Source organism: Trachemys scripta, chromosome 2 (genome assembly GCF_013100865.1).
Source record: "Trachemys scripta elegans isolate TJP31775 chromosome 2, CAS_Tse_1.0, whole genome shotgun sequence".
In the NCBI taxonomy this organism is placed as follows: Eukaryota; Metazoa; Chordata; order Testudines; family Emydidae; genus Trachemys; species Trachemys scripta.
In genome coordinates this window covers 142529528-142555828 of record NC_048299.1, presented here as the reverse complement: position 1 = coordinate 142555828, position 26301 = coordinate 142529528, and the positions used below count along the sequence as shown (strand labels likewise).

The 26301-nt window shown below is 51.2% G+C and overlaps 1 protein-coding gene across 1 annotated transcript in view; it reads right to left on the bottom strand.

Annotated features, from left to right (window-relative positions):
- Positions 1-23387, bottom strand: part of NUDCD3 (NudC domain containing 3) — a 55445-nt gene extending 32058 nt beyond the window's left edge. Inside the window, exons 1-2 of the mRNA XM_034761677.1 lie at positions 22992-23387; positions 16324-16628 (exon numbers count right to left, since the gene is read on the bottom strand). Of these exons, the coding sequence (XP_034617568.1) occupies positions 16324-16628; positions 22992-23189 (503 nt within the window). The 5' untranslated portion in view covers positions 23190-23387. The remainder of the gene's footprint in view (positions 1-16323; positions 16629-22991) is intronic.
- Positions 23388-26301: the final 2914 nt, after the last annotated feature.

Below are 26301 nucleotides of genomic sequence, written 5' to 3'. Positions count from 1 at the left end.
GGGGCACCACCTCAGCCCAATGAGCTAATGCTGTGTAACCCCTTGTGCCGTTGTCCTTCTTAGATGCTAGCTAATGCCAGTTAGACCCTAGCATCATTTAATAGCCATCATCACCTGGCTCAAGCAAGGCACTTGGCAGCCAAGCAAGTGGCAAAGGCAGCAGACCCAGACAATGGATTAGGGGAGCATTAAATAAAATCAGCTCGTTTAAAGCCTTTGCAAATAACATTGCTCTGCTCCCATTAGCTAGGGGCTGTCAGGGAATTGAGCGGTTACTAGAACTAAACGATGTTGCAGTTTTTAATGGCAGGAGAACAGTCCTGTTATTTATAAAGCTTCTGGATGATCCAATTTGATCCTCCCCAGCAGCCCTCTCCTGAATGCAAACGCTGCCTCCGCTGCGGTCCTGGCCCTGGCCTGACCTGCGGAGGTGGCAGCCAACTATTGGCCAGCAAGTCAGACACTTACCAGTGCGGATTCCAGATGCCAGCCAACCTGGGCATCCATCACAGAGCTGGCAAGTCCAGCGGCCTCTCCGTAAATGTCAATGAGTCCGATTGTTTTCATTTCAGGCAGGCACTGGAGCTTGTTATGCTCAGCCACGCTCTGGCATTTCGGCACTTCTCCTTTGCAGCGTCTTTCCGAACAAGCGTTTGGACTGAGAAGCTTTTCTAAAGGCCCTGGACTACATCTGCTGAGCGACGCAGAAACACAAGCAGCCTCAGTCCCCTAAGTGCTAATACGGCTAGACCATCTACTGAACACAAGTTACCTGACTGGAATTAACTCAGGGAGAGGCAAGGTGACAGAACCCAGCAGGGCATAGGTGGATGCAAATGCAAGGGGTCCTTTGCATTCACAATCCAACTGCCGCTTACGTGTCCACCTCTGAGTAGCAGCCAGGACAGCAGTGCAGCCTTTCCCCTGGACGCCATGGCACAGTTAAGTGCTCTGGTTTCTCGCGTGCCCTCCAACAGCCCGAGACCAATTCTGCAGCCTCACCTTCCCCAGGCCAGCTGAAACCTCCCCTCTAGGAAGCAGTCGAACTGCTGGGGGACGGGCTAAAGGCCTGGAAGAACAGCAGAAGTAAGGGGGCAGCACGCACAGGAGGGATTCTGAGTCAGGCTTTGTTCTTGTGATTCCTTCGCATGCCACTCACTGCGCTCAGCAGAGGTGGTGTTTTCAACAGGAAGTCTGATTTCTGTCCCAAAGGAAATACTTCTAAAAATTTGGCCAAACCACCTTTGGGACTTAACCCCAAAGCAACCCCTTACCTGAACTGACTGGCCAGCTCTGTGCTCCAGAGCAGGGGTTCCCAACCTTCTTACTAAGGCACGCTGGCTGTTTGGGAACCCACCATTACCTCTTCTCCCCCCTCCCCTCCTCACCCCAGCCCTCTAGCCAGTTGCGCCCCTTCCCTGCTCCCTTCCGCAGCCCCAGCTAGGCCACAGCCCTGCTGCGATTGCCATCGGGCTGCTAACTGTCCATTAGCTGCTGGCTCCAAACACTTCCTCCAGGCTGCTCCTGCTGCCCAGATCTGGCTCCCCACTCTGCTCAGTGGCAGATTGGCCACTGGGGTCCATGACCAGTGACATGGCCAATTGGGGTGCCCCTAGGCCCCACCTGCCCAGCGCTCCTGCTGGGGAGCAGGCTTAGGGGCTTGCCCCGCCCCACCCACCCAGCGCTCCCGCCAGGGAGAGGGCTTGGGGGCTTGCCCCACCCCACCCACCCAGTGCTCCTACTGGGGAGAGGGCTTGGGGGCTTGCCCCGCTCCCCAGCAGGAACGCCAGGCGGGCATAGCAGGGCAAGGCCCCGCACCCCGACCCCATTTCCCTGGCAGGAGCACCAGGGGGTGAGGGTGGGAGGAACTGCAGGTGAAAGGGTTAGGGAGAGCCTCCCACTTGCTCTGGCCCAGGGCCCCACAAATCCCTAATCCACCTCTGACTCTGCTGCGTGCTGCCCAAGGAGGGTGACAGCAGGATCTATGCTGCTGCCTGGAGGAAGCAGCCAGAGCTAGAGAGCGAACAGCCTGGTCACTCAATTACAGACCTCAGTCACAATAATCCCACAAAAAACCTTCCAAACCCGACTCCAGCGAGAAACTGCAAAATTGGAATTAATTTGCAAACTGGACACCATTAAATTAGACTTGAATAAAGACTGGGAGTGGATGGGTCATTACACAACGTAAAACCTATTTCCCCATGCTAATTTTTTCCCCTACTGTTACTCACACCTTCTTGTCAATGGTTGGAAATGGGCCATCCTGATTATCACTACAAAAGTTTTTTTCTCCTGCTGATAATAGCCCACCTTAATTGATTAATCTTGTTATAGTTGGTATGGTAACACCCATTTTTTCATGTTCTGTGTATATATAATCTTCCTATTGTATTTTCCACTGCATGCATCCAATGAAGTAGACTGTAGTCCACAAAAGCTTATGCCCAAATAAATTTGTTAGTCTCTAAGGTGCCACAAGGACTCCTCGTTCTTTTTGCTGATACAGATGAACATGGCTACCACTCTGAAACCAGTCTGTCCCTGCCGCTGCCACCCAGATCCTACTCCCCACACTGCTGCCTGCCACCCAGGGGAAGTGAGAGCATAGGAGCACATGGGATCAACTGGTGGGTTGGGAGTCAGGAGCCATCATTTGGGAAATGCGGTTCTAAAGGGGGCCTTGTACCAGAAGATCCCAGCACAGAGGTAGCTAATCTGCCACTGTTCAAGCCACTCAGATCACTTCCACATGCAAGTCACCTCTGCAACTGGAAATCCCCTTAACTCTCACCAAGAGACTTTACTTTCTAGATACCAGCTTTGCTCTCTTCTACAGCAAGGATTTGTTCAGCTGCCAGTTGAGCTACCTAAAGAGCCCATTCAGGCAAATAATTGTTAACTAGGCAAACGGTTCTCCTGCCTCTCCAGGAAGAGAGAGTCGCCTTGGAAAGAGGAAGCCATCTGCAATGCTAGGAGTGCTAGAATACACATTGCGGAAGAGATGAAGCCAGCTACTTTCGGACCGTTTTCCCCACAGACCTTGCCTGCCCGTTGCTCAAGGGCAGATGGCTAAAGGTCAGCTAGGGCCCTTCCTAGAAACAAATACTGCACAGAAAGAGTTCCTGGACCTTGTGGATCCTCCCCACAGGCTAGGGAAGGGTCCTTTAGCAGCTGGGGGCTTCCGCCCGGCCCCTCCCCGGAACCCAATATGAGGCCTCTGCAAACTGAATTTCAGAACAGGGCTGTTGAGCTTAACGTCCACCAGGGGGAAGCTAAAACAGTTAAAGACAAAGATGAGGATAAAGTTTAGCCTCCTGGAAAGATGATGTTTTATCGGAGAGCTGCAAAGGGGTTTTGAAAATATGGGGGTTCAGCCCTTTGTACTTCTAGACGATGAAGAGAAGGCCTGGAAGGGATTCCCCCCCCCCCTTTTTTTTTAAAGCATCAAAATATCTGGAATGTAAAGTTTCATCTTCCCTAGTTTAGCTGGAGAACTACTGGGAGGCAAGGAGATGCTTATTCTGAGCTCTGAACACCTCCACTGAAGAGGGGTTGTGTGTTTAGCAAAGGCTTCCTTAATACAAAATGGCTAGAAATCACTGACGTTCAAAGTGTTAAACAGTCCAAATACCAATCCCTTCTCCACTTCACAGCTATCAACTCTCACTGGCTTAGCTGTGCTGCTCCGATCATTTCACTAGCCCCCTGCATCAGAGAGCCTTCCAGCCTAGACGGGACTAAGGAAAACGAAAAAAAGCAGTGGGTGGGGGGGAGACACCAACTCGAACACCTGTTTTGAAAAATCCCTTCCAGGGCTTCTTTGTCCATCATAAGCACAAACATTACTTATCTGTGGTCCCAAACTTGCCCCCTTTCCATAGTATCTGAGTGCATCACAGTCTGAAATGGGAGGCCGGACAGTGCCATCATCATCATTGTACAGATGGGGAAACTGAGGCACAGAGATGCTAAATGACTTGGCCAAGGTCACAGAACAGAACTTAAAGCCAAGTCCTAGGCTAGTGCCCTAACCAATGAGCCATTCTTCCTCTTTCTCCTCCTGTGCAAGTCATCTTTAAAATGGTGAGCTCCCTTTTATTTTCTAGTATAACCTCTCCAATCACTTAGATGGTCAGTGTCACACCAACGCATCTGAGAATCAGGAAGTGGTTGAGTTAAGTTGCTAAGAGTTTATTACATTCCAGCCTCATTTCATGCAATGGCCACCTTACTGCCTCATAGCACCAAACCAACATTTGCCCTGATTCAAGAATCTCCCCTAAAATGCCCATTCCTGTACAGACCCAGGGAATCTGCACACACTCCACTCCAGTGCCCAGATCTCTCACCAACCAATGACAAAAGGCCCCACGAACTAGCCAAAAAAACTGTCAATAAACCCCTCAGCTCCCCAAGCAATGGCACCAGTGCTGTTACAGGGCCTGATCCAAAGCCCATCACAGTTAGTGGAAAGATTCCCATTGACTTTAGTGGGCTTTGGATCAAGCCCTTAGTGGCCACCATGCTGACAGACCTTGTCTACACTAGCAAGCTTCGAAGCCATATCTCATCACCACAGCGGTAGCCATGACGGAAGCTGCAATGTGAGCAGTACTTGGCCATGTTTCCACTAGGTATTATGTAAGTAAGGTTAAATGACCCTATGGTAAGTCACCAGAGTCCCCTCTATGCTACAACCAAGCCAGAAGCCTGGTCACCCCAACAGTTGCTAGTAGAGTTGCACACCTGTGGGGAATTACAGCTACAATTTTTGCTGGTGTAGGCGCAGCCTTATGAAACCAGCAACTATCCTGGGCAATCAACCTTGCCCATAGTAGGTTTGTAAAAAATAAATTAATTAATTAATGGAGATATCCTATCTCCTAGAACTGGAAGGGACCTTGAAAGGTCATCGAGTCCAGCCCCCTGCCTTCACTAGCAGGACCAAGTACTGATTTTGCCCCAGATCCCTAAGTGGCCCCCTCAAGGATTGAACTCACAACCCTGGGTTTGGCAGGCCAATGCTCAAACCACTGAGCTATCCCTCCCCCCAGGCTTGTTGTAACTACAGGTACGCATGCTGTGTCTGTCAGCTCTGGTTAATAGCCACTGGGCCCTCTGAAGGGCTAGAGACCCCGATTCAGATTTTTCCTTGCAGGGTTCTTAGGTACTGCAAAGATTCAGGAGAGAGATTTTTTTTCCTCCATGTGCCAGGAGCTTTCCTCTTCTCCCCCAACAAATTCTGTTGGTCAGATATTTGCTCGTTTGAAACACACTCTCTCGCTCTCTTCAGGTGGTCTTCCACCCTTCTGCTTTGATTTCAACTTATTTATGGAGTGGCTCAGCAGAGAGTCGACTTTACTGACATTAAACTAGTTAAAATGTCACCGCCAGTTTGCAGAAAAACTCCACCTGGTCGTCAGTGGGTTTCACTACTGCTGGGAAATTTAGGTCAAGGATAGCAGGACATGCTACTTTTAGGAAAAGTCCCCTGGGATCTTTATTGATCACACAGCAGTCACACACACTTGGGCTTTAAAGGTCTCCTTTGAGACACCCCCACATAGTGAACTGCACTGGATTCAGTTTTAGCTACCTTGAAGGATGAAGGACCAAACAATTCCTGACAGGATTTAAACCTACAATTCCAAGGAAATGTGTTCTTTCAAACCTGTAGACGCTTAAGCCATGCACAAGGTGACCTAGTCTGAATTTCCCCGCCACTTGAATATTGCATTAAAAAGTCTGAATTCTGCTTGGTGATTTTCCACACCGAATTTCTCTATTTTGATGAGCATCGATATTTTAAGAAGGAAACTTATGTTTTATTAAAATCAGGTACACCTCTTCCTTCTGCCTCCAGCCCAGGGACTTTTTGCTTGTTAAGAGAAACAACAGAAATTTCATAGGTTTGGGGGTGGAGGTTGGTTGTTTCAGGGCCTGATTTTTGAGGCCAAGCACCCAAATCCCTTAGTGGCAGGCCATGACAAGGGGATGGAACTCCGGTGATGCTCTTAGCCTGATTAAAGCATTTGGAAATTGGGCCCTGAGTGTGATTTCACAACAGCTGTGAAGGGCTCGTAACTGCAAAGCCAGCCTGAGCCTTAGCTAGAGCTCCGGCACACATGTGACTCGAGGGTAGAGTGGAATCTCGTCTTAGAGACAAGTGTTTATCCCCTTTGAAAAACACTTCAGAACTTCACCATCACAGGAGAGGGCCTCTCTCCACCCATTGCAGTGTAGCGGTTGCCTGGGGGAAGAGAGGATCCAGGCACCAGGGGCCACAGGAAAGGTGGAGGAGAGCTAGTATAGCAGGCTCCTGTACCACAGGGGGTCACAGCTATGCCCAGCAGGGGGACTTGCTGCCTGAACAGTGCAAAGAGAGAACGCAACAGGACAAAGACTCTGCCCTGCAATACTGACTGCAGCCCCTTGACCTTGACGAGCGGGTCGTTTAGTGATCTGAGGCAAAAATGTGTCTGGGGATTGGTCCCGCTTTGAGCAGGAGGTTGGACTAGATGACCTCCTGAGGTCCCTTCCAATCCTGATATTCTATGATTCTACTCACAATAGCCTGCAGACTTTTGGGGTCAGGCTGGAGCCACCGAAATATACCACTGATTGTAACTATAATGGTCTGGTATTTGTGAGTCATCGGTGAATCCGAAATACCAAAGGGCCTTCAGAGGGAGAAATCAGCTGAAACTGGTTTCTGTACCGTGCAATGCCAGAGCGAGCAGAATGGGCCATTCAACACAGGAATCTGGGCAGCGCACAGCCAGTCCCCTTTACAACGAGTTAATAGTAAAGAGCTGCGGTCAACCCCACTCCTGAATGATTCAATGCAAAACTTGCCTTCATTTCTCTCCCCTTCCAGCAGCTCGGGACAGCCATTTGAACTGCACTACCACGCAAGAGTACCAAGTGAAGTAGAAGAGGGTGGGAAGCCAGTCCCACCACTTGCTCCCCCAACGCTTCTGTTAAGAGCGCAGGGAGAAGTGGAGAAAGGTTCTTCTCCACATGGATCAATTTTCCCTTCTAGAGCGGCTGATGTTGCAAGCGCTTGTGACAATCAGTTCAGCTTCGGGCAGGCCAGGCTGTTCCTGAGCTGAAGCACTCTAGACTCTCATAGAAACTCTACAGGACTGAAACCATCATGCCCTGGAAACAGTTACTTTCACACAGATGCCTCCAGGAATAGAAGCATTCACAATTGGGAGAGCTCACCACATTAACATGTTTCAGTTCAATTTTATTCCACCTCTCGCTAGGGACAGAGAGTTGGAAAGCACACGAGTGATTTTGTAGGTCACCAGCGTTCCTATCAACCTACTTACTGGGAAGTTACAGCAGTGAACTTTACCTGCCCGGAGAGTGGCATTACCGAGTACATCACAAGCATCGCCAGGAGAGGGGCAAAGGTCAGGATGCCTAAGAGAGCTGGGATTTGACATAGCCCTGGCTGGCTGGACGACAGGAAGCACTACCTTGCCTTTCAGCGAAGAGTCTCCAAGCCCTTCCTAACAGACAATGATTAAGCCTCACTTGTCGGGCAACACCATGATCCCTGGTTTACAGATGGTGACACAGAACAGAAGTTACCTGGCGTCCCCCACGTCACAGGGGATAGGTCTGCACTGCAAAAACAAAGGTGGGTTCTTAGCCTGCATTAGCTAATGTGGATTAAAACAGCAGTGAAGACACAGCAACTCAGCTGCTCAAGTTCAACCCCAAGCAATTGGCAGTGCAGCATATGCAAAGTGAGTTAGCGGGAGAACTGAGACAGAACTTAGGAGTCCCCCGTTCTAACCATTCGACAATATTGTCTCCTAATGGTCTAGTTCTTTTCTAAATCTCTACAATCCTTTCATTTATTTCCCCTATAGCTCCAAGGGCTTTTCTAAAGCAAACAGATGTCTTGCTGCAGAACCCCCTGGGCCAGGGTTTTGGTTTGCTCTGGATCAGTGACCTGCAGTTGACATTCACATGTCACTGCATTATGAGTTCTCGGGCTGCAGCTGGAAAACCTTTCCCAAGCAATAAGGCACTGTGACTGCTCCCTTGGCTTCTGCTAGGTGTCTCACCAGGAGTCTTTTTTGGTGCTCTGATTCTGGGGCTTGGAAAGTTTCCAGCCACGTGTGAGCTACGAAAAGGAAGCAAGTGAGAACTGGGTCACACAGGTGCAGAGATTCGGCGGCTCCGAACTGACTGGTTTGCTCCATTCTTTGCCACGTGTCCCACTAACGCAGGAAGAGCCCTGAGAGCTGTGGCTTCTTGTATTCCCTGCTGCCCATGAGGGAGACAGCAGTTGGGTAAAGTCACCATGGGTTGCGCCAGTGCAGGGGGCCCTGGTCATCTTTCCTCTCAGGGTCTCTCCCCGCTGCTGCCACCATCACTGGGAGCCTGGTATTTCTCCCTGCTGGGCCCATGCAGGCTGCCACAACCCCAGTTCCTCTCCTCCCCAAGAGCACATACCTCTCAAGATGTAACTCAGGATTTAACTCACTACCCCGACCTCGTGTCAGAGCGGGGCCAGAGCCAGGTTGCCCAGGAAGCAGCGGAACAGGGTACAAAGGAGAGCTGTGCTGGGTTCTCTCAGTCTGCCAGGGTGTGGACCCCACCTCCCAATACTTTCAAATTGCGGAGAGCAGGGGCTCGATTTCTGAGCGTCACTAGGCTCCAGATCCCACAAGCTACTGCAGCAGAAGCTGAAAGACCTTGACTGCCACCTGCCCCCTAAACTTCAATCACAGCCAGCAACCAGTTTCTGCTTCTTCCATCTCCTCCTTTTAAGCTTCTCCTCTTTAAAGGGGTCTTTCCATCCCGCATAGATCCTGTAGGGTAGAGACCATCCGTTTGGCTGAGCCTGGTAGATGCTGCTCCGTCCTTCCGCCCGAGAGCAGTGGGATGGAGTGGAGCAGCTCTATAGAGCTCCAGGCCCTGCCATGCAGAAAGCTTAGCCCTGAGTTCTGCCTGCTGGTAACCTATCACACCTCCCCACTGTCTGTGTACCCATCCCTCCTGCACGTGTCTCACTCAAGCTTCCCTTCTGCTCCCTTTCCCACTGCCCTCCTCCCCCAGAATGGTGCACGTAGTGCTCCCAGTATTCAGCACAGCCCCCAGCATGGAACTGACACAAGGCTGCTGGGCCAGAGGTGCCACGCTCTGTGCAAGAGCAGAACTGGTGCGAGCCTCTGGCTCTACTGCTGCTCGGAGCAGGTGGGAGATTCACTTGCTACTCCTCCTGCCACACTCAGAAGACCCACCTGCTGTTGCTCAGGCACAGAGCAATTCCCTGTCTGAGCAAGAGCATTGTGAAACTGACCAGGACACACTTGGAAGCTGCCCCTCTGCAGGCACCAGTGAGGAAGTGCTGTGTGTGGAGGCGAGAGTGGGGGGGAGAAACTAGGTGTCTCTAGCTTCTGTTTGCCAGAAGCTGGGAATGAGCGACAGGGGATGGATGGATCACTTGATCTGTTCATTCACTCTGGGACACCTGGCACTGGCCACTGTCAGAAGACAGAACACTGGGCTAGATGGACCTTTGGTCTGACCCAGTCTGGACGTTCTTGTGTAACTATCCGGAGAGAGAATACATAACAGGGAAGATGAGACACCCACCATCCTGAATCATATTTAGACTCCCAATGATATTCACTTCACTCATCCTCCGGCCATTGCCGGCTCCTTGTGGCTTTCCAAACAGTTGTGTGGTTCTGGAAATTAACTAATTCCCAGAAAACACTGGGAAGCAGCTTCTTCTCAAGAGCGGCTAGCCCACCGCACAGCGATGAAGCACTAGGTCAGTATGAAAGTTCAGCCTCCTGGAGAGAAGCACTTGGAGAAGAACTGAGAGCCAGAGTCAAGAAGCATAAATAGAACTCAAAGGCCAGACTGCGCTGCGGTACATGTGGGAAGCCGGGCACTATTTTGAATGCTATGTGGCAAATGTATGCAGAGCCAAATCCAAGAAGGGGGCTGGGTGAGAAGGGAGATGCTCAAAATTAGGAGCTGAGCTCAAGCAGCATGAATGATGAAGAGAACTGCTTCTCGAAGCAGATGGGAATTGCTTGCGAAGAAGGGGGAGGGGGGAATTCACCACCTTGTGCAAGACACATGGCTGCAAACTAAGTGTTCTTTGCCCTGCTATGATCCTTCAGGAGCTGGAGACACCTCATCATGGGTGGGGTAGTGTTCATATGCCTGACAAAGCCCCCCAGGGATCAGCAGGCCAATGCTGGGGAGATGGACGTGCCCTCTATCACCTGCACTGACTAAGCCTAAGATGGTGCTGTTCCTGTCCCAGCACGGTGAGGTGAGGATGTGAGGCACAAGGGAGCCTGATCCTGATTAATGAGAGGTGGCTGCAGCCAGGCTACCAAGGAGTGCTGCAAGGAGTGCCAAGGGGGAGTGCAGAGCTAAGCGCTTCATTTGCGGGAGAGCGATCAAAGCCCACGTTCCCTCAGATGTGGACATTCCACGCTCAACCAAAAGGGAGCAGGTGAGAGTACCAAGTGGCTTGAGATTTAGAAGAGTGGGAGATGTGCTCACGAGATACCCCGTGGACTGGAATGGTGGGTAGACACAGGCAGAAGTGCCAGGGAAACTTCTGTCCTTCAATGGGGCTGGGAATGGCCTGTATACATGGGTGGGTAAGAGTTGCATTGAAGAGGCCTTCACCACAACAGAGTCTCTCAAGGTACTTTTCAGGCCCCCATTCCCACAGTATCTGAAACTCACCATCTTTAACGTACGTACTCACACAAACACAAGGGCCCAGCTATTACCGCCACTGGAACTGAGGCTCAGAGAGACAAAGTGACTTGCCCAAGCCTCTCATCTACACAGTCCCTGGCAAGCGCCTATTCGGCACTATCCAGAGAGCAGAACCAAACCTGCTGCAGCCACGTAAAAGCCACGACCATACTGAGGCAGTTTACGAGAGGCGCCAGGATGCAAGCCCGGGAACCCAGGGGCTCATCCAGCTGCTGCTGGGGCTTGATGCAGCTGGGATGCTAAATGCCCTAGATTTACACGGCACTAAAGTTTGGGGAACTAACACGTTTGGTTTTTTCTTTATTTCCCCTCCTCCCCTTCGGAGAAGAGAGAAAAATATTTTTGTTTTATCTCATTTTTGCATTCAGCTAGCTGCTGGGGATGCGCATTATTCATGAGCTCCTACTAACCAGGCTGGTGGCGCTGAATTTTGTCGGGGGGGGGGGGGGGGAAAAAAGGGGGAGGGAGCTGTGCAGAAGGAACTCGCTCTTTACATTATTAATAGCCATTATCCGAGTGCCCTCGACCGTGACTGCAGCGCCACCCAGAGGCAGACAGCACTAGCTACAGTCAGCTCTGCAAAACAGCCCTATTCAGATTCTGCAGGTCCGGAATCTCTCAGTTCTGAGCAGCCCCTTTGAGCAGCGGGCGCCCCTGCACGACTTTGGGCTTGAGAGCTCCTCAGGCCGCTCCTCACCCGATTCGATGACACAGCCATGCATACATTTGAGAGGAGGTGGGGAGAGGGTTGTCACGCAGGGGTTTTCAATGGGTTCAGGGCCAGATATGGAAAGAGGAGAACCAGCCTAGCTGGCAGAGGGGCTGTAGAGACACAGTTGCTTAGTGACTGCCCTGAAGTAGCCCTTCTCACTCAGCAATGTCAGCAGCAAAGTTGTTCCCCAAAGCCTGGCTTTCCAGGGTGACAGCAGGCTGAAGAATGGCAGCCCAGCCTCTTACTCTTCCCTACAGACAGCTGAATATTCCTCTCCCAATAAGCGTTGCCCATTGTCGCCCATTACAGGGATCACGCACAGGACGAGGTCCTCATGACAAGGCCGTCTTGTTCTTGGATCTCCCCGTCACACACCACAGGGGACTGGAAGATCCAGGCTGCTAAAAGAATTTCCGATGCAGATATGCAACACCATGTCTGCCAACACTCCCCGTCCCTAGAAGTGTGGCTTTTCCTGAAATCGCCCCCAGCGTGGCTCCTCTGAAGGGGCAGGCTGTACTGAAAGAAGCCGTGTCTCTTCCTGCTTTTTTCGCTTTAGCCATTCTTTATCAAACAGGACAATACCCACCGCAGTTAGCCTCGGAAGAAACAACACTGGAGAAGCCCTACACAATCAGTTCCTCTCCAAGCTTAACCACGCTCAGTCACTGTAGTAACACTAGCCACACAGACCTCACAGCAGCCAGGAGCTACAGACAAATTCATTGGCTCTGCTGTAGAGTTCCCTGAAGATCCTGAAGGCTCAGCCCAGGTCCAGTGGCACTGAAACTACAGCACCCACTAGACAGCCCAGCCCAGCCCGTTTGCTGGATACTTAGCTCAACCACACTGTTTAAACATCTGACTGAGCCATATGGGATGGAAGCTACAGGGACAGCCCTTGAACACAAATTTATCAGGCGGTCAAAAAGACAGACCCAACTGGTCTTAGACATCATGAGGTTGCACAGGGAGAGAGTTTGTCCCTGAGGTCCCACACCACTGGACTTGAGAAATTAAAGCCAACAACTTCAATTGCTCTTGGACACAAGTGCTGCTCACAGAACACGGCTGTAGCATGCTCATTCCAAGCCTCTCAGCTAGGCAGGGGTGGGCCTGCTCTTTTAGTCTCTCCAACAGACACTGTACCCATCAGCTCACACACATCCATAACAAGATGCATCCTATGCCCACTGCATCAATCTCCTTCCCTTAGTATCGCTTCTAATTAGTCTTGCTTATTTTCCCCAGTCCAGACATTTGTTCATAGGACTTGTTTATGGGGCCTTAAGTACCCACCCTTAAATACTCATTACTCCCAGCAACTACTGTCCTTATAGCAAGAGGACAACTCAGAAAATCAAACTTTAGTCCCACAGACTATTAACACAATAAATCTGAAATTAAACCTGAGTGCTAGTAGTTTGCATTCAGGTCTTTTTTTGCACACAGATTTAATTTTTCAGATGTATTTTTAGAAAGAGTCGGTTTTAGCCACACTAGCCAGGGCAGCGGCTGCATGGCAGGCTCAAGGGATCTGCCACTTCTAACCGTTTTTTTTTTTTGCAAATTTCATGCTAGTGAAAGGTGCCAGACTGACAGCCTGGAAGAATGAAGCTTTTATGCACAGGACAACTATAACTCTGGCAGCAGAACATCATTCTTTTCTTCCGTTCACTTTCTACTTCCCTGAAGCTCTTGTTCCTTTCTAATCTTCCCATCCTTACTGCATTTGGTCCCACATGGGACTAACCCAGCAGCCCTCAGGGTGCACTCCTGCTTCACATCCTCTGTCCTAGCAAACAGGAGGCAGAAGGCCACCTGGTTCTTTTATGTGGATCAAAGATGTCTTGGGTCAGACTCCTCACTAGAATCAAGTTGATCAGCCTCTCTCTTTCCAATGGCCTTTCCTCACTGGCCTCATTCATTACCAACATACATCATGTTTACCCAGGAAACCTAGAAGTGGAAGGCTCACTGGCTGTCACCAATCCGCTCAGCCACTTGGTTCCAGCTCCCAGGGATCGCTCTGTCCCATCCTTCCACTTGCTGCTGCACAAACTCAGCATGCAAGCTAGTTAGACTGTGCTGGCAAAAACACACTGTTCCAGCTGCCCTATCCTGAAGCACCAAAAGGCTCTGGAGGCCTATTTGTAGCGCTCCTAAGAGGAAAGCCACTCCAGGCACTCATCAACACAACCAGCCCTTTCAGCTTGTTCCCTCATTACATGCATGCCAGCCCTGCTGTGAAACCGTGGCAGCTGTAAGGGGATAAAAATCAACACAACCTACTGTGCTGGAGAAGCTTCCTGTCCACTGCAGCCAGTGCATGTACAGCAGCTTTTCAAACTGCAATAAGCAGGGGTGGGGGAATAGGAGGGATTTACTGCAATGCAAGGCCTTTAGCTTTTCATGCCTTTCCTCTACCAAAGAGAGAGCATTTGGAGACAACGATACAAGGACTTCCCATAATCCTTTGCCTGCAATATTCTGATCTGCTGATGAGGGGATGGTTCTGCCAAACACACTGTTGCTTGGGTAGAAATAGGAAGAAAAGGCACAGACAAGGGGGGGGAAAACCATCTTTCACCATCTCTGGGAGTCCTGGCAGTGTCACACTATCCTTGGCCTGCCTTTGGGTGGTGGCTCTGCTCTTGAGGGATGCCAGGGGATTGAAAATGAGCCCAGCCTGCTATGCCTTGAACTCTTAGCACCCAGACTCATAAGAATGAAATGGTCCGTGTGCTCTGGGTTGGGGAGGCGGGGCAGAAGGCCATGATATGAGGAGCTAGACATTTGCCTTCCACCCCCAATAACAGCAACTTTTTAATAGACACAATATAAAGTTACTGGAGGGGCACGGAAGGCTATACATTCTGGATCCACCACTCATACAGCAGCTCTCTCAAACCACAGGAAAAGTACGTTAAGGATCAGACACACACACCCCACTATAAGAGCCAAAAAACAGAGTTATGGTAATCCTTTTCTTCCGTTCTTTCTTTTGGCATTGTCTCCTCAGAGAGAAACATGGAACATCCCAATCCCTGAGGATTAGATGGAAATATTCAGTCCAGAGAGACTCACGTGTGGCCTTTAATACTTCATTAGCCTGGTGTCTTATTAATGCTTCTTTGCTGTTTACCATTAATTTAGTGCTGCTGAAAGGTACTGAATGGATACAGGAGATTGACAGCCCCCGTCACCAGGACAGCCCAGGCAACAGAAGTGCAAACTGCCCCTGCCTAACCGGCCTGACATTGCTGTGGCCCATTCGATCCTTGGCATCTCTTCGGAGGATGTCAGTAAAGGGGATCACACAGGCCCCGTTATGAAGTGGACACCTGTCCATTAATTATCATACTGAATTTCATTTCACAAAGGCAGTTAAAGAGCCACCAACTGGTAACAACTTTCCCTCGTTAATCTGCTCTAAATCTGAATGGCTGATCTAGAGGCAAAATGCTTTATATGCCATTATCTGTCCCCTGTACCATCCAATCCCTCTCCACCATCCTCACATCCCCTGGTCTTTGTGGTTTGTATGGGCTGGGCAGGGCAGCCAGCTATCCAAAGAATCTGCCCTGATATATTCCCAGCAGTAGCTGTGCTTCTAGATCACTCAACATTCTAGAACAGTTCCTCCAGAGAGACAAGTGGGTATTACTTGGAGCAGAGCCCAGCTGAAACAGACACAGCTCCTCCCCACAAAATCACTCTAGGAAAGGGGAGACATTTTGACTTAGCCTTGCAAAGGGTCATTTGCCATTGTTTTAGGAGAGCCCAGGCCAGCAGAATGCTCCTCACACACACAGGGGTAACAGACATCTGCACAGAGGCTTTAAAAACTGGCCGGTTCAAAAATGAAGAGAGTCCAGCTTTGCTCTGGAATGTATGCGCTGGCCTTGGCCTGAGCCAGGGAGATCTTCCACAGGGGAGAGAGAAACCCCAAGGAACAAAAGAAAACAACCTGACCTTTCTGGTCCCATTGACACTGCAGCTCACACCATCAGCTTTATATATGGCTTGATTAATCAGCTGGTGTGCACCCAGGCCTGCAGCCTAGGCTGGGACAAGGTCATTTGTTTTGCTGTGAAGTTGGACCCTAACTGCGCTGGTATAACTAGTTTGGCTGGTCCTCCCTGCTCCCAGTTCTCTGTGTGGTAACCTCCCAGAGTGAACTGCCCCACGTGTCTCTGCTCTCGGTGCATGGCCAGAGTGCTCAAGGTGGACTGAGGGACTTTGATAGCAATGGGAGTTGGGCACCTAACTTCCCGAGGCATTATGGGATAGCTGACAAGGTTTTCCCTGAATGCACTGAAACACAGTCAAGTAGTAGAGTCCCTGGAGATGCACAAGCAGCACCACATCCCATATTGGGAGAAAAGATGCTTTGTGGCCTTGTCTTGACTGTGTGTGAGCTGACCATGGGGGAGGAAGGCCTAGTGACTTGGCCGAGCAAACAATTGTACTGCAGTGTTGTGAAGAGGGAGGTGCTAACAGACCACCTCCTCTGCTTAGAGGAGAGAAGAGAGCAGACAGATTAAAGTGCCCACAAAGGAGCAAAGGAAACCAAATCTGAAGACTTTGCCATGCTTCTGTGAATCCATGTCGCCTCCTCTGACTGATGGGCCTGACAAGGCTGGGGCTGCCCTGTGTCCCCACAACACAATTATCTCTGTTGGGAAGAATCTAAACACCACCCTGGAGAAGTGCAGCCTTCCCACAACCCCATCACCTCGTGAGCTAGGACTGAGGACTAGACTCTATTCAGAATGAGCTGCTTAGGCTTGCAACGGACACAGGGAAGTACCATAACAAGAGACCCTTACTTGGGCAATGCTGATGGCTGGGACTCCACTGGGGCAGCTGCTCCTGGTGGCTCTGTGGCCACAGAGCTGTCCGCCGCTTTGGCTGTCTCCTCTGCTGCCGTGGGCTCTTGAGGCCTGGCGGCAGCCCCATCATCTGGGCCAGGGACTGGCTCTGGTGCCGAGTGGATCTCAACTTCCTGAGCTACAGCAGGCACTTTCATCCTCTCCGCTGCCGCTTCCTCCTCCCTTTTCCTCATCTTCTCCACAAGCTCCCGCTGCCTCTTCTCATCATCCTGACGGGCCAGGTGTTCAAAGTTCTTGAATGCCTGAAAGAGATAAAGCCAATCAAGCAAACAAGCAAGCAGCCAAGCCATCCATCCACAGCTACACCTCTACCCCAATATAACACGGTTGTGGGGAGTCAAAAATCCCTACCGTGTTATAGGTGAAACGCCATTATATTGGGGTAGGGGGGCAGGGCTCCAGCGGTGATTTAAAGAGCCCGGGGCTCCGACTGCGGGGAGCCCCAGGCCCTTTAAATCGCCAGCAAGTCCCGCTGCTGCAGCCCTGGGGTAGCGGCGGCAGGGCTCCAATGGTGATTTAAAGGGCCCGGGGCTCCCCACAGCAGCCAGAGCCCCGGGCCCTTTAAAGCGCCGCCAGAGCCCTGCTGCTACCACGCTATATGCGAACCCGTGTTATATCGGGTTGTGTTATAACAGGGTAGAGGTGTAATATGCGTCTATCTCAGAAGCAGACATGGTGCAGGGTTTGCACCTTGACACTAGAGGCACTGAGACTGGAAAAGAGACACTAGTTCAGTACAGCACTGCTTCTAACAGGAAACTGGTGACAGAAAGCATGCCTGCCTGGAGCAGTGAGCTGACAGATTCTTTAGGTGACACAGGAATAAGCAAATGTATTCTTCCATTTTCTGCGGACTGTACCTAAGTAGGAAACCTCCAGTGGGGTCATTGCTCTGAGGCAGCTCACTGTGGCTGCAGTTACCCTGAGACACGTACACCGTGCTCGCTCTCTCTCACAAACAACATTATATTGGTTCTTTCTCTTTTTTTAATCTAAAACAGAAATGGGTTGGTTGGTATTGTGTGTGTGTAAAACAGAGTGGGAGGCTACTGGGGGGGTGGAAGATCAGAAGAGAGGCCAAAGGAGGGGTGATTCGAGAAGCCAGCAGTTTCCAACCTGCACCAGGCCTGCCTTCATCTTCAGGTGCAATCTTGCCACTCCCCAACCCACCTGGTCTTGGCTACTTCTCCAATTGTACCACCTCACCCCTACCCTAACCCCACACTGGTTCCTCCCCTCCAAACTCCCCAGTTCACATGCTCACTGGGCTTTTGTTCTTAAATCCATACCTGCTAGTACTGCTGCCCGGTCAGGCTAGCAGAAAGCTGACGGAAGTAACATTGCCACAGTTCTAGAGAAGTCAGCAGTTCTGGGAATAGACACTGGACGGAGGAGCCAGGCTACAGGCGGGCTCAGTCAGAAGGGCAGAGCTCTCTCGAAAGGAGTGACATTGCCACCAGCAGCTCCCTCGGAGAAGCGTTAGGGCAAAGAGCATATTAGCGAAGCCACAGCCTGAAACCAGGCACGGCCGCTCCATAAGAATCCCAGCGAGTGACTCACATGTGCTATTCATAGAGACCCACCCGGCCAGCTGCATTTCAATCATGAAACACAAACCAGCCCAAGGCAGAGCATTCAGAGACACGGCTCAGACCGTGCCCTTTAAATCAGGACAGGACCCAAAATCCTGAGCTGAGAAGGGAGGGTGACCTCTGAACTGGTCTGCAGCATAGTACCATTGGGAGCAGTGTCTCGGCTCTGAATGCCCATGGCTAGTGGAAAAAAACAGCATGTCCTGGAAGTGACTGAAGCCGAAGCCCAGAATGGCCTCTCTCTGGGGAAATTAAGATTTAGGCTACTGTGCAGTGGTTTGTTCTCACGCAGTCATTAGACCTGAGCTACTCCTCGGGGGGGAAACATGACACAGTTTCTCATTTAGAAGATACACATTCTCTCCTCAACAGGCCGTAACACTTACTAGTCTGTCACCTCATTGGGCTGCTCCATGTGCACAGCAACTTCTCTACCTAATTCCTAGCAGAGTTCTCCAGTGGGGTCTACAGGCACCCTCACCTTTGGGGGCTCACAGGCTACAAGTCCAGGGATGAGATTCTGTACTTGCCTTGGGTCGCGCAGCACAAGCAGGGGGAGGGCAAAGGGGGCTTTATACCTCCTTTGCACACACAGGATTCTGGGCTGCCCCTGCAGACAGCACAGCCCCTAGCATGACTTTGGACAGGGTCTGCTCTAACTTACAGAAGTTGGCTACAGTTATTAATGGCTTCTCTGAAGCTCAGAATTCTTGGAATGACTCCCCCTACCATCTCTGGCTACTCGCCAGCAGTCTCTAATGGCAGGGGCTGCACATGGGGGTCTATGCCAGCCCTGTATTGAAGATATTCCCCAGGGGGCTGTTTTGTCCCCTTTCTGCCATCAAAGCAGCGGGGACAGGAGCTGAACCCCATAATGCAATGTTAAGCTGCAATGCATGATGTTAGGAGCCAAGGTCTCTGCAGATCTCAGTGCTCTATCAAACGCAACGGCAGATGCACTCTGCTCCATTTTCTGGAAAGCAGGGATGCTGCTCTCAAGCTGCTGTGGTGAGAGAGGCAGCAGCATTAGGAGGACGGAGAGGGAGTTGCTCTGAGTAGCTACTGCAGCTGGGCAGGGAAGCACAGAACTACAGTGACACAGCTTCCTTGTGCACTCCACCATCACCAACCCTAGTACAAGCTCACTGCCTATGTGGTCCCCTCATGCCCCTTGGCTCCTCCTCCTCAGTACGACCCTGTTTATTGAAACGTGATCTGCAAAGGAAACAATGGGTATGGGCTTTGTTTGCTTCTTTATGCTGCCTAAAGCCCTGAAAAGCCGCCTGTTTACTCAAAGAGGGGGTTACCTGGTTTTTTAAACTGTCTTTTTGAACATTAGAAATATCAGACATTGCCTTCCCTGGAGAACTAATGAGATTATAACATCACAAGAGACCTGTAACCTGAGCAATTGAGAGGAAAGGGGATTGTTAATCAGACTTGTGAAAGTTACTAGTGACCCTCCCCCCCCCCTTAACAGAGCAGCCTTTATGTCAACCAGCGGCCATTAGGGGGAAGCAGACACTTCAAGTACACAGTAGCCTGAACTTTTCAACTGTTTTCCCTTCAAGGCCTTAAGGTAGTTGGAGCTGGTCCCAAGCCGGTTTTCACTGACCAGATAGCAAAAGCACGGGTCTGACCACCACCAATCAAGTGTTAACACTGCAAGGACCTTTGTCTGAATGTGTATAAAGGATCTGTAAAATGTGTGTAAGACAGAGTTTTTGTACCAAGGTGCAAAGCTCTCCTTTCTTCTGCAGAATAAAGAAACTCTTCCTTATCCCTGTCTGGCTGTTATTGGCTCTCAGCTAGGTGGACCTGACATTTTGGTAACAGACTGTTTAAAACTCGTTAGTTTGCCTCTATTTTTGTTCACACCAATTTAACGTAGACTCCTGCAAAACTCTTGGAGTGAATGCTCTCCCTGAAAAATACATCCTGTCCATTCCACTGGGGGATGAGAAAACTCCCACACCAGTTCTCTGGTCCTCCAGCAAAAGGCAAGGAAGGCAAGGCTTCAACGTTAATAACAAGAAGGAACAAAATAACTTCCAGGTCTCCTTTGTCCGTCATGACTCAGTAATAAAGGCACAAATCCATGTTTGCTCCTCTCTGCGGGTCACTTCTATGCTGCTTGCCTGCAACTCTGGAGTACCAGCTCCAAGTAGAGAGAGCTTTCTCTAAAGCAAGGTGATTTCAAACTTTCCACAGCATCACTAACTTGGCCACTTTGCAGGCTGGGTATTTAAGATTAGTGTCTGTGCCAGCATAGCACATTTATGCCTTCACATAAACACCATACTAAATGGGGCTGTGTTTATTTCAAATGTGCACTTCCAGATAAGGCATGCTTGTCCTGCACCTCACTGGAACATTATACTCAGCATTAAATTGTTAATTGAAAATGAACGCACATGTGTAGCAGGCAATTTCCAGTTCCTTAAAACTTTATTATGATAAGAAATACTTAATATCTGACACTTCTCTAGAGGCTTTTATGAGTCCCAGAATCCTTTGCAAACATGCACCGAGCCATACAACATGCCTGTAAGGTACTGTAGATAATTAAGAGTCTATTTTAACCAGGGGAGGGGATCCACTTGCTCAAGGTCACAAAGCAAGATAGTGACAGAGCCAAGAATACAGTTCCAAATCTCTTGACCCCTAGCCCTCTGCTCCAACCACTAGACAATGCTCCTTTTCAACTTACTTAGAACGGAATAGCCTTGGGTGAGGGAACTTTTATAGACTATTGATTTCTAAGACATCAAGCACACATCTGTAATGCTGTATAAATAACAAACCTTTCAAACCAACTGGTAAATATTGACACTGAAACCTAGAGTAGAGGTCTTCGATCCCTCCCTCTCAGCCAAGCTATGGTCAGATCCACATGCTTTTCTCTCCAAAAGTGTCTCTCAAATTCCCCCCCTTCTCTGTCAATATCACTCTGACTTCTCCTCTTGCCTTGGCTACTACAATCACTCCCTGTCAGGCATTTTTAACACCAACCTTATCCCCTCCAGTGTATGCAAAATGTTGCTGTCAAGATCCTCTCATGTCCATTCCTCTGAGGAGTTCACCCACCATGCATCATTCCACTGGCTCTCCACTGTACTGTGCATCACATTCAAACTTCTTATCCTCTTCCATCATGCTGCCCTTGCCCACATCTCTGAAGTGATCCTTCATGTGCCCTCCTCTCCAACAGCAGCACCAACCATGATCCTCCCTTCGTCTCTTCTCCTCAAACCTATCTCCCCTCATTCCAATTCCTCCCAAAACCTCACTTTTGATGTAGAACCTCTAAGACATGACAGGAGAGCAACGTAACCTGCAAATAACAAAGGAATTAAACAATCATAGAATCATAGAATATCAGAGTTGGAAGGGACCTCAAGAGGTCATCTAGTCCAACCCCCTGCTCAAAGCAGGACCAATTCCCAGCTAAATCATCCCAGCCAGGGCTTTGTCAAGCCGGGCCTTAAAAACCTCCAAGGAAGGAGACTCCACCACCTCCCTAGGTAACGCATTCCAGTGTTTCACCACCCTCCTAGTGAAATAGTTTTTCCTGATATCCAACCTGGACCTCCCCCACTGCAACTTGAGACCATTGCTCCTTGTTCTGTCATCTGCCACCACTGAGAACAGCCGAGCTCCATCCTCTTTGGAACCCCCCTTCAGGTAGTTGAAGGCTGCTATCAAATCCCCCCTCATTCTTCTCTTCTGGAGACTAAACAATCCCAGTTCTCTCAGCCTCTCCTCATAAGTCATGTGCTCCAGACCCCTAATCATTTTTGTTGCCCTCCGCTGGACTCTTTCCAATTTTTCCACATCCTTCTTGTAGTGTGGGGCCCAAAACTGGACACAGTATTCCAGATGAGGCCTCACCAATGTCGAATAAAGGGGAACGATCACGTTCCTCGATCTGCTGGCAATGCCCCTACTTATACAGCCTAAAATGCCGTTAGCCTTCTTGGCAACAAGAGCACACTGTTGACTCATATCCAGCTTCTCGTCCACTGTGACCCCTAGGTCCTTTTCAGCAGAACTGCTACCTAGCCATTCGGTCCCTAGTCTGTAGCAGTGCATGGGATTCTTCCGTCCTAAGTGCAGGACTCTGCACTTGTCCTTGTTGAACCTCATCAGGTTTTTTTCTGCCCAATCCTCTAATTTGTCTAGGTCCCTCTGTATCCGATCCCTACCCTCTAGTGTATCTACCACGCCTCCTAGTTTAGTGTCATCTGCAAACTTGCTGAGAGTGCAGTCCACACCATCCTCCAGATCTGTACTGATCAACCTCACAATCATCCTCCTCTCGCCATCCCCTTTGGGTGTTTATAGGGCTCACTTGTGTCACGGCACACAGACTGTACGCTCCCCAGAGCAAGGCCTGGTCTTTATTTGGTTGTGGAGTGGCAAACATTTCTAGAAGCTTGAAAAATAAATACAAATAGTAACTCCACCCATTGCTAGGGAGTCACTGGCCATGTGCAAACTGCTCATGTAACACAGCTGGCCCCACTCAGACCCTGGTGTAAGAATGCCACTAACCACCACTATACATCATGAGAACAACTGATGAAGGGCTGGTCCAACCCTCAGGGTGTCAGTGTCATGAACAACAACTGTTATACTCTGTGAGGGAAACCAACAAGGCTCTATGCTGGCCCACTCAGATTCTGGTGAGAGAGTCATTAATGCAATGCTGTCCCCATCCTTTCAGTTCTCTCGGTTCATCCTGGACTAACAGGGCAGAACTACACCGCTGACGTTGCCATGGGGAAGCTGGAAGTTCTGGCAGTTGGGATAGAGATGGATGGGGCTTGGGGCACTCGCAAAGGGGCGGGAGGCATGGCCCAGTTCATATCTGCCCGAGCCTTTGTCTAAGGCTGCCTGCAGACTCAGGCAGACGTCAGCGACCCCCTGGCCGAACAGCTCCTCTTACAGCCAGGAGGGTAGAAACTCCGCCTGGCTGCAGGGAACCCGGCCCCTGGCGAGGCCCCGGGTTACCTTGAGGGCCATGGTCTGCGCCACCCCGGGCGGGAAGCCCAGCCGGTCGTCCGGCCGCAGCAGGAGGCGGTAGAAGTCCGTCTTGCGGTAGAGGAAGCCGAAGAGGACGCCGAGGAACTCCTGGACGTTGCCCACGTGCTGCAGGATGCCCAGCAGCGCCTGGTCGTACATGTCGGTCATGGCAGGAGCCAGGTCCATGGCGGGGCCCCGCAGGGCTCGGGGAGCAGCGAGGGGGACCAGCCCAGGGGCCCCGCGGGTGGGGGAGGGGGAAGCGCGAGGACGGGGTCGGCCCCGCCGAGTCTCTGGGGCGCGGGGGGAGGGGAGGGCTCCTCCAGGCCAGACTCCTCTGCTACCAGGGCAACCTAGCTTCCTCCTGCCAGGCACTTCCGGTCCCTCTAGACAAGTCCCGGCGGCGACTTCCGCTCGTCCCGCTCCGCTAAACGCTCCGGCCGGCAACCGATGCCGTTGCCATAGAGACACGCCCGCAGATCATTGAGATGAGACGGCGAGCTAGAGCGTCGCAGCAGCGCGTGACGGATTTGGACGCCATCTTGATAGTGGCAGAGCAGGGGCGGGGTTCCAGGGCTTCCCTGCCCGGGCCGGGGCTGCCCCGCTCTCTCCCGGGGGTGGGGCGTAATGGGGGAGAGGGGCTAGCTCAGGGGTTTGCAAACTGGGGGTCGGAAGCCCTCAGTGGGTCACGAGGTTATTACATGGGGGGGAGGGGTCACGACCTGTCAGCCTCCATCTCAAACCCTGCTTTGCCTCCAGCATTTATGTTAAATATATAAACAAGTGTGTTTAATTTATAAGGGGTGGGGGTTGGCTCTCAGAAGCTTCCTATGCGAAAGGGGTCACCAGTACGAAAGTTTAAGAACCACTGAGCTAGATGGATAGAGCTGGGGGCTGGCCTAAGGGATTGGGGGCAGGGCATTGGGTGGGGCTGGTTTGGCAGAGTTAGGGGAGGGTGCCGGGATGGGGCTGACCTGGGCGGCTGGCCTGGCCCCCAATTCCTCCCAGCTACACCTGCCTCCCGGCTTCACTCTCATTCTCTAGGTGTCATTTCTCATCCCATCCCAGACTAGTCTGCCACCAGGAGCGCTCCCCAATCTGGGGCAGCCTGTGCTTGAGTCTGCAGAGAGCCTGAAACAGTAGCTCTGATGCATGTCTCCTGCCACATCTCTGTCCGTGGATGTGTTGACTCTGAAATGAAGTCTATAGAAATGAGAACACAGAACGGCTTTGTTGCTGGGAAATGCATTGGAAACTTTATGTTTCCCCCTTTCTATTTATTTGCCCACAAATTTATGCTGGGCTTGCTACAGGGCACAGACCCTGGGGAACACTACTGATGCTATACAAAGCCCTACAGTCAAGAACCAGGACTGAGCTCTACAATGCAGACAGTGGGGTAGAAGGTGAAAGGGAGCGCTGGATTAGCAATGGCTTTTTTTTACATAGCACGGCTCTTCCCAAGACACAGAGGCAGGAACTTCCCCATTCATCTCAGTGTTAACTCTGAAACATGAAAATCCCCAACGATGGGGGATTCCACACTGTTCATCCACAAGCCCTTCCTGTTTTCTGGATCCCACCTGCTGCGGCCCAGCATCCCCATCCATTGCTCCTTGTGCAGCCCAGCTGCCATCGGCCCAATCCACTGGCCTGTAGTTTGCTGTCACTTCTTGCCATGGCACTCGATTCCCAGGTGAAATAGCTTCTTGGTTGGAGCCTCGTCCCATCACGGGCAGAACAGCCTGGGTTAGTTGCTGATCCCTTTCGACTGCTCAAGGCCCTTCCTGTTGGACCTGCTTCATGGTCACTCCTTTCCCCAGCTGGGACACTGCTGCTGTGCTATAGCTTCATGACTGTGCTCTAGCTCCTAACCACCTGGTCTCCGACTGATGCCGTCCCCCCCTGGGTCTCCCCACACTCTACATATCTAAATCTCCCTCTTGCAGCTTCACTAGGTGTACCCCTCCAACAGTTCCCACCCAGCCACACCTCTCCTGGCCTTCCCTGTGGTTCTGCCCAGCAGCCTGCTGGGACCCCACCCAGTTGGCTTTATCTAGCCTCCTGGGCTGCCCCAGACTGCTAAGGCAAGGAGGAGTTGGCTTAGCTATAATGTGGGCCACGCCATGATCCCCCACCCTCATACCCTTTAAAAGATCCAAGGAGGCATCAGCCCAGGTCAGGAGCGGATTTACTATGAAACAAACCATGCGGTGGCATGGGGCCCCCAATGACAGGGGGCCCCCCAAAATGCAGGACAAATATCTGACAACCTGCCCCCGAGTCCCGGCCGGCAGTGCAGCAGGGCGCAGGCAGACAGGCTGCCTGCATGCCGTGGCCAGTGGCCCGGAAGCGGCCAGCAGCTGGTACATCACTGCGTGCCCCTGGCGGGGGGAGAAGGGGAAGGAGGTGGCTCTTCTAGGTTCGGCTCACCACCCTAGGGTTAGGGTTCCCATGGGTAGGGCTCCCCTCCCTAGGGTTAAAACAAACCTAAGTACATCTTCACATAATGCATAGTCAAACTGGAACTAGTTGCCAGGGGAAGTTGTGAAGGCCAAAAATATAACTGGGTTAAAAAAGAATTAGATACCTTCATGGAGGACAGGTCCACCAATGACTATTAGACAAGATGGTCAGGTATACAACCCCATGCTCTGGTTGTCCTTAAACCTCTGCATGCCAGAAGCTGGGACTGGAAACAGAGGGTTGAGCCTGTTCTGTTCATTCCCTCTGAAGCATCTAGCACTGAAGACAAGATACTGGGTTAGATGGACCCCTGCTCTGAGCCAGCATGGCCGTTCTTATGCATTTAAGTAGTTAATGTTAGGCACCTTGTTGTGAACATTTTTGTCTTGGTGGAAATGGGCACTGAAACAGGAGTGCCAGAACAAAGCGGGCTAGAGGGCCATGGCCCCATCACTTTTAAAAGTGGGATGGCTACACTCTCCCTCTTTACTGGCTGGAAGGGCAAGCGATGGGGGGAGGCATGGCCGGCTCCAGACATCAGCTTGCCAAGCAGGTGCTTGGGGCGGCCACTCTGGAGAGGGACGGCACGTCCAGCTATTCGGCGGCAATTTGGCGGATAGTCCCTCACTCCCACTTGGAGCGAAGGACCTTCTGCTGAATTGCCGCTGCAGATCGCGAGCGCAATCGCGGCTCCCCCCCACTTGGGGCAGCAAAAACCCTGGAGCCAGCCCTGGGGGGAGGGAGAGGAGCGAGCGGGGGCAGGGCCATGATTTGGGCACCAGTGTGCCCTCCCCCACTTTTAGGGAGCACCCACTGCTCCTGCATGGAAAGATCT